The sequence below is a fragment of the Acanthopagrus latus genome, chromosome 24, assembly GCF_904848185.1.
Source record: "Acanthopagrus latus isolate v.2019 chromosome 24, fAcaLat1.1, whole genome shotgun sequence".
NCBI classification, from domain to species: domain Eukaryota; kingdom Metazoa; phylum Chordata; class Actinopteri; order Spariformes; family Sparidae; genus Acanthopagrus; species Acanthopagrus latus.
Genome location: NC_051062.1, coordinates 9,690,089 through 9,698,815, shown reverse-complemented (window position 1 = coordinate 9,698,815; position 8,727 = coordinate 9,690,089). Strand labels below are relative to the sequence as shown.

General features: G+C 41.9%; 2 protein-coding genes and 1 long non-coding RNA gene across 4 annotated transcripts; 2 read left to right on the top strand and 1 right to left on the bottom strand.

Annotated features, from left to right (window-relative positions):
• Window positions 1–74: 74 nt before the first annotated feature.
• Window positions 75–8,539, bottom strand: LOC119015507. Of its 2 annotated transcripts, none has more exons than XR_005073368.1 (7): window positions 8,394–8,539; window positions 7,647–7,685; window positions 4,921–4,960; window positions 2,238–2,359; window positions 1,473–1,611; window positions 605–731; window positions 75–275 (listed from the first exon to the last, which is right to left on the bottom strand). It is a non-coding gene; the product is annotated as an uncharacterized LOC119015507 (long non-coding RNA). The 2 variants fall into 2 exon arrangements; XR_005073367.1 differs by having other exon boundaries at window positions 75–248; window positions 8,394–8,538.
• Window positions 3,249–4,238, top strand: LOC119015501 (trace amine-associated receptor 13c-like). Its single transcript, XM_037091545.1, has one exon. The coding sequence runs from the start codon at window positions 3,249–3,251 to the stop codon at window positions 4,236–4,238; it is 990 nt and encodes a 329-aa protein (XP_036947440.1).
• LOC119015502 (trace amine-associated receptor 13c-like) lies at window positions 5,720–6,709 on the top strand. The gene has a single exon (XM_037091546.1). It carries the CDS (start codon window positions 5,720–5,722, stop codon window positions 6,707–6,709), a length of 990 nt encoding a protein of 329 aa, XP_036947441.1.
• Window positions 8,540–8,727: the final 188 nt, after the last annotated feature.

Genomic DNA, 8,727 nt, shown 5'->3' with positions numbered 1-8,727 from the left:
CATTGTCCATAGCCGCTTATCCCTTTCCAGGGGGTTGCAGGGTGTTGCTGCAGGAGCCAATCCCAGCCTTGTCTCAGGGCGAGGGCAGGGTGCTCCCTGGACAAGTCGCCAGCTCATCGCAGGGCCCTCGCTCACTGCAATGTGGGGTTCAGTATCTCGCTCAAGGACACTTCGACATGCAGCTCTGCCCTGCCGGGATTTGAACCGGTGACCTTCCGATCGCTGGTCGACCTGCTCTACCCGCTGAGCTACAGCCGCCCCCACAGGGAAAAGTCCTACATTAAAAGTACATCAGTATTTTCCGCATAGCAGTTATCATGCAGTAGAATTATCTGTTATTTTAATATAAACACTGCAAAAACTCTAAATACCACTAAGAACATTTCTAGCCATATAATTTAGTCATATAATTTCGCTGCATTTCAGATAAGATATAATCACCTATAAAGTAGTATTTCAGTGAGATAAATGGGATGGAATCATTTTTAGACAACTAAAAAGAGGTGTACCTTTGCAAATTATTATTATTGTGCAATTTGTAGAACATTTTATTGATTATTCATTTAGTCTTTAAAAAGGCATGTACTTAAGTGAGTGTTCTCACCTCTACCACAGGAGCTCTGACCCGCTGGAAGAGGTTCCGAGGCCAGGGATCGGGACACCCCAGGAAGCGCGCTGGCAAGGAGGTGTACCGGAATGGACTCTACAATCTCAACCGAGCTCAGCGGCATCTGCAGACATCACAGATGAAAAGAGACCAAAGAGGAAGAAAGTAAAAGAGCGTACTCTGGGCAGAAGAAAATCTTAGACTGTTTAAAAGGTTGTAATGAGCGCTGTGAATTAAAAAATCAGTAACAATAAATTGAGGAAATGGTCTGATGGATTCATTAAAGCCAAAACAAATAATGGCAAAGACACAAAATAAACAACTGAGTGGTCACTGAATACAATCTCAAACTGATAACAAGGAAGGAAATGAATAGTTCAGGCTTATTAACACACATTCAGCTGAATTAAGGAGCCATATTGGACCCCAGGCAAATAAATAAACAGAACTACTGCTGCATAAAAAAGCAATAACAACAATTAAAGGCAAGTTTATGAACTTGGATTTCTACTTTTGTCTTGGAAAACAGAGTTTTTTAATCATAATTGTTTTGGCAAGCTGTTAGAAAACCTAATCACTGTAATTGCAAAAGTTCAAATACCAACTTGTGAAAAGTAATTATGAAATATAACAAAGCTTGTGATGGATTAAAGATTTAATAAATAAATAAATTAAACATTGTTTTGCACTGAAACCATTTGTAATTGAGAGGTTGGTGATTCAAAATAAAAACCATTGTTGATATTTGCCTTGACATGGATCTTTCCCATTAACATAATTGCTCATCTCTACATTACATCAGGATAATGCATGATGTAACATCCTTCATGCAAACAAGCACATGGAACTGTGCAAAGAGCAATACCTCTGAGATCAAATTAGAGCTTTTCACACCACAGCAATACAAGCACCGATTACAGTTGATGTCTGCGGGCCGTCTCTCATTAGCAGAAGAGCCGGTTCTTTGACGTAACACCTCTGAAGTAAAGACGCACCGGGCCAATCTGAGGTGTTAAAAAAACAAACTGTAATGATGAAAACAGGTAAACAAGTGTAAATGGCAACTTTGGTAATAAGGAAAAGGATTCTAAAATGATGCAACCTTACCTGGATGTCATGAAAAATATTTAACATACAGGATCGTTTACTTGACAAAGTTTGACACATTCTTTGTTTTTTTGTGGGGCCCAAAAACAACGTCTCAGGCCGTGTTCAAGTCCATTTTGCTGGTTAAACGGCATAAAGTGGGCATATAGTGTGGCGCACAGTGCAAAGAGGGAATATTTAGACTCTGATCTAGTCATAAGTGTGTTTTGGGCAGAAGTGTCGGCTTTAATTCCATTCAAGAGCTCCCTTTACAATCTTATCAAATCCTAAAATCGGAGCGCACGCGCTAAGTGAACCTGTCGGTATCTGCATCCTTTAAATAGCAGTAAACAGACCGTGCTGACTGAAGACCAGCTTTTGGTTGGTCTATGGCACTGTCGTTTTGCACTGCCACAAGATAGCAAACCGCTATCAGTGCACCTGACCACCCTAATTTTAAGACCAGCATGCCCAGGGGCTCAGGTACATTTACTATTTGTGGGTGACTGGGTGTGATAGAGCGTAGCTCTGAGATGAAAAATACCTTTTCATCCAAGATGGTGATGTGATGGTCCTCGGCCCTCAGTGGGATGTATAGCTTGTCTGCCGTGTTGCTGAGCTGCAGTAAGGGCCAAATGCTCATCCAGTCTGGAGGTGTGAGAGAGCCTGAAGGTTGGAGTCATTCAAAACATAAAAGTTTAACCAACATATTCACTAAGGGTTAGGTCAAATAAATATGAACAAGTTTGCACTCTTGAATCAAAGGTTTTCATGAAATGATATCAGGCGACTGAAGACGAGGTTCAAATTTACTGAGCCTTTGGCGGTTTCCTGGGCATGACAAACTCAGAAGAGACCCCGGGGCAGAACCAGAACTTGCTGGAGGGGTTACATATCTCATTGGGTCTTTGACTGCCTCTGGATACCACTGGAGGAGTTTTAAAGCATTGCACCTGTCATCACTCAAGATTAGCATAATGTGACAAATGGCGAGTCCTGCTTTTTATTTCATCAGAGTGGTACTGATTTCTCCTCTAAGTCTTGAAAATTAAATGAGTGCACTTGTGTGTCAAATACATTTTTTGAACTCATTGTTGCCAAAGCTGTTGTCTTTTTGGATTGTTCTTCAATGAGACTCCCTTTATGGATGTCTTGCTAATATCTAAAACTGCAAAACTATTGACTAATCAGACAATAAAAAAGCTGTGGTGGAAAAGCCAGTTAAAGTCTAATTTTCATCAGAATGCTCAAACAGGATCCAGAGATTATTCCTGCATGATGAAAGGAATGGTACGGGAATATATACGAGAGTTTTCAAAAATGGTCTTGGCTTATTCTTACAATATAAAATATACTTTAATAATTTAGTAAACATCGATAAAGGCAAAAGTTGAAGTCTTATTGAAAATGTAGAGGGGGTGATTGCCGCGAAGGTGAGCGACAGAGATGACATCATCTCTTAGGGTCGACAAAGAGGAGGGAGATCTTGGAGGTAGATAAATACACTGTCTATCAGAGGATCTAACCAGTTCATCGCTGCTTCCCCTCCTCCCTGATGGACGGTGCCGAGGGCCCTCCTCTCTGCTTTCCCAACCTAAACTCCTCCTGCACGAGGCCGCTGCCTCGACCCCACTCTGAGACTGCGGTACTCTACACCCTGCTGGCCTTCATCTCTCTGCTCACAGTGACGCTCAACCTGCTCGTCATCATCTCCATCTCCCACTTCCGGCAGCTTCACACCCCGACCAACGCCCTGCTTCTCTCCCTGGCTGTGTCCGACCTGCTGGTGGGGCTGCTGGTGATGCCCATCGAGGGCCTGCGCTACATGGAGACATGCTGGCTGCTGGGGAGGCTCATGTGTGCTCTGACTCCTTTGATTTCTTACTGTCTGCTCTCTGCCTCCGTAGGCAACATGGTGCTCATATCCATAGACCGATATCTGGCTATCTGTGACCCACTGCTCTATTCATCCAAGATCACACTGAACAGAGTTAAAATTTCAATCTGTGTATGCTGGGCTTGTTCAATTATCTACAACGGGTGCATTCTGGTGGGACACTTAGGGCAGCCGGACAGATTCAGCTCCTGTCATGGGGAGTGTGTGGTGGTCATCAGCCACATCTCAGGCATACTAGATCTGTTCTTTTCATTTGTTGGACCTTGTACTGTCATGGTTGTTCTCTATATGAGAGTGTTTGTGGTTGCTGTGTCTCAGGTGCGTGTCATTCGACTGCAGACTGCTGCCTCCACTGTGCGAGCAGCTCCAATCACTAAAAAATCAGAGAGGAAGGCAGCCAGGACTCTTGGGATTGTGGTAGCTGTGTTTCTGATGTGTTTCTGTCCATATTACTATCCCGCTCTCGCTGGTGAGGACACATCCACCAGCTTGTCCTATTATGCTCTGTTGTCTTGGATCATGCTGACCAACTCTTGTGTGAACCCTCTGATCTATGCTCTCTTCTACCCCTGGTTTAGGAAAGCTGTCAAACTCATCGTCACCCTCAGAATACTGCACAGTCACTCCCGGGAAGTCAAGATCTTGTAGCCAGGACTGAAATGATCAGTGTTCAGGCACTTTGCAGTTTTTTGTTTCACCTCTGATCATTCATCACAAACCCCCTATAGCACCACCACATTTTGTCACACACTTGTGTTGTAAAGCGCTGTTGGTCATAAACACACACCTCATTTCTGGGTGAAGCACATTAGCACATCTCACTGCAAATGTCTGTCTGGTGACCTTGAATGAAACACTGTATTCATAGGTTTTGTGTCAGACAGCAAAAGGACATCATACATGTAAATATAATGATATATATGATATATTTAAAACGTCAATAATCTAGTGATTTGTATCTCTTTAGTAATATTCTTTCAGTGGAAACTGTCCTTATTTTGCTTTTGTCTGTTCCAAATTGTCATCATTAGCACTACTGTTCAGCGCTGTACTGCATTTTTTATTAGTTTTCTTGCCAGCTGTGCTATTAAAGATAATGAAAAGTGTTGTCTATAATCAAAAGTGTTGTCTTAATCTCTGCCATGTTGAATCTACTTTAACACTGAACTGCTGTCAAATGCACTTTCTGTCTGTCTTCCCTGCAACTAACTGGTTCTGAAACAGGTTCAGCCCCACTCAGTAAAATATACATAATGTGCATGTACAATAAGTATAATACCGCATATTCACATATAAATTCTAAATTAACACTTTGCCTCCACAGACTTACCAATTTGAGAGCTTCATCCAGGTGTCTGTTTGGATCAGGCCTGTAAATCACAATGATATGAAAACAGTTAGAAAACATTTGAGTATATAGTGTGATTAAAAAATATATAAATAAATAAAATGTAAAAGCTGAATTTGCTTAATACATCAACCGATTCATGATAAAAATAAAATCTCTGCAAATCAGTTGAACTGGGCCACAGTCACAAGGCATTCACATTCCGGCTGCAGCCACATGAGGGTGTTGAGAGAGCAGTTTACTGCAGGAGGTGCTTTCTGCCTCTTTGTACAGCAGAAAGATTCAGGGCCTGTAGACCTAAAAAATACAGCAAAATCCCCATTCAGCTGTACTTTAAAGCACTCTAACACCTTGTTTTCCCCTTTTTAAAACCAAATCATTCATGGTAAACTGGTGGCACAACTTGTATTTCACAGACACAACTGTGATGTTGAATTCCATTTAGTTTAATACATTCAAGTGCATTAATTACTACCTTTGCTTAAAATCCTTATTGATCGACTTTTGAGGTGGTAGAGGTGTATACCAAACAGGACCTGTTCATAGCTACTTGATGAAAATACAGATTATACAACTACTTGCTACCATCCATACCTAAGGATCAACGCAATATAACCTGGAATGAATACAATAAAAGTTTAGGGAGGGGGGAAGTGATGAAGATGAAGAAGAGGGAGAGATGTTGCATCATCCATAAGGTGTTTGGAGAGGCGGAACAGCAGGTTAGGGGATTATAAATCAGATCTATGATGTGGGGTTGCATCTCTTCCCCTCCTCCCTGATGGACGGTGCCGAGGGCCCTCCTCTCTGCTTTCCCAACCTAAATTCCTCCTGCACGAGGCCGCTGCCTCGACCCCACTCTGAGACTGCGGTTCTCCACACCCTGCTGGCCTTCATCTCTCTGCTCACAGTGACGCTCAACCTGCTCGTCATCATCTCCATCTCCCACTTCCGGCAGCTTCACACCCCGACCAACGCCCTGCTTCTCTCCCTGGCTGTGTCCGACCTGCTGGTGGGGCTGCTGGTGATGCCCATCGAGGGCTTGCGCTACATGGAGACATGCTGGCTGCTGGGGAGGCTCATGTGTGCTCTGACTCCTTTGATTTCTTACTGTCTGCTCTCTGCCTCCGTAGGCAACATGGTGCTCATATCCATAGACCGATATCTGGCTATCTGTGACCCACTGCTCTATTCATCCAAGATCACACTGAACAGAGTTAAAATTTCAATCTGTGTATGCTGGGCTTGTTCAATTATCTACAACGGGTGCATTCTGGTGGGACACTTAGGGCAGCCGGACAGATTCAGCTCCTGTCATGGGGAGTGTGTGGTGGTCATCAGCCACATCTCAGGAACTGTTGATCTCTTTATGACCTTTGTCGGGCCTTGTACTGTCATGGTTGTTCTCTATATGAGAGTGTTTATGGTTGCTTTGTCTCAGGTGCGTGTCATTCGACTGCAGACTGCTGCCTCCACTGTGCGAGCAGCTCCGGTTGCTAAAAAATCAGAGAGGAAGGCAGCCAGGACTCTTGGGATTGTGATAGCTGTGTTTCTGATGTGTTTCTGTCCATATTATTATCCCGCTTTCATAGGTGCGGACACCTCAAACAGCTTGTCATACTTTGCGGTCTTGTCTTGGATCATGCTGACCAACTCTTGTGTGAACCCTCTGATCTATGCTCTCTTCTACCCCTGGTTTAGGAAAGCTATCAAACTCATCGTCACCCTCAGAATACTGCACAGTCACTCTCGGGAAGTCAAGATGTTGTAGCCAGAAATACTGAGAAATACTAAAGGATTTTCTGCCATGTTTTCAATATCCATATATGACTTGAATGTTTTGGTGCAGTTCTTTTCATTTCAACTGTGTACTTTAGCTGACACACAAAAAAAGGAACCTGAAAATATGACAACATAATACTTTGCTTATACATGGATACTGTACATGTGAGTGGCTTATGCATTTACAAATACATCCTTACTCCTTGGTTATAAAAAAAAAAGTGGCAATAAGGTAACATACTGACCACATGTGCAATGACAATTATATGCATGTCTTATCAATGCTTTTTAAATGAATGCATGCCAATACATTGTGATGTCTTTGTTCAACAGAGCGCCTTATTGATGTTTTTTAGTTTCCCTACTTCCTCATTACCTTAGAAAGTTTTATACTGAGCAAAATCTCCATAAGTCAAGATACTGTATTTGAAAAATCAATGTAGATGTGCGCTAACATAGCTTTTATGACACACATCATTGTGCTGTTTTATGTTTTATTTCCTAGCAGGAAAAAACCCCTGAAATTTTAACTTCTTGTCTGAAAATCTAGTTAGCTTCTGTATTACTGCCACGCAAAAAAAATTATTTACAACAACAACAACAACAAAAAAAAGCCTGACACACTGTCTTCCTCACTTGCAATCCGGAAAAATGTCATAACTTTTTTCAGGTGTTATAACCCGATGAAGGTCTGTGTACTGAAACGTTACTTGCAAACGAAGAGGACAGTGCGCAGGAGTCTTTTGTTTGGACTTTGTTGAATTTTGGTCCTCTGCTACAGACCTATCGATCCACAGGTGTGCAAAAGTTTTACTGTGACTAATCAAATCAAATAAAAATTCACAAAAAAAAAATTCATTCACACCCACTTTATCTTTAGACTTGGTATATTCATCAGAATTTTGCCTCTATGTCTACAGACTTACCTGTAAGTCAGGCCTTCTCTCATTTCAGGTCTTGTAAACCTGCAAATCACAAACGTTTGGAAAGGTTATTAAATGGCATTTGAAATGTATATTTACTACATGTTGGGGGAAATTCTTTGACAGTTTTGCTTGGTATAAATCATTAAACAGCATTGATATCAATCATTAAATCTAACATCAGCATACACACACATATATCTTTATCTTTTTGGCATGTTTATTAAGACAGCAGTGCCTTTAAATTGAAAGATTTTTCTACCTTATTCAAAGGCCAGTTTTATTTGATACAGCCCCGATCATATATTAGTTTCCTTATATAGTAGTGGGCCTTAATCATTAAGAAGCTTACAGTGATAGTGGAGGAACATACAGGTACACTTAGCTGCAGTACCGGCAACGGAAACAGCAGGGGGCGGCGTTGCACCGTACATTTGGTGGCTGACATGACTCTGAGACGTTTGTTGTTGTTTTTAACACATAAATGTGTCTGTTTGACATTAAATATGTTCATTTAAAACAACTTACAGACATTGCGTCAAGCCGGCGTCGTCGTTTATGAGGCTAAAACAGACAGTGTATCAGACGCCAAGAATCAACTTCCTAATTAGCTAGCTGCTTGCTAGCTTTAGCCCAACAATTTCATTAATAATAGACGGGCATTTTAACTCGTAGCACCTGACGTGTGAGTTTTGTAGCTATTTGTGCATTTATCTTTCCAAATCTTGTTACATATCAGGCCAGAGTTACCTGTGCGGCGCCATTTCTTTTTCCAACGGTGGCGAAGTTACGTCCCGTCCTCGTCGGCCTCTGATTGGCCGGTGCTCGTCGCCTTCGCTGCATGAAGTCTCTGATTGGTCAGGGATATGTTGAGGTGTCAGGGTAAGCCAATCAGGGACGGAGTAGGGTGAGTCATGCCAATCTAGAAAGAAACATCCTGTCACACTGGCAAAACCCTGATAACACTATACACTGCAGGTGTGACAGTATTTATAGAAATAATTTATTGGTCTCTTATATTGGGTACATTTCCTTCATATAAATGATGTGTTTAAATCTTTTTTTCTAACATTTGTGTACTATA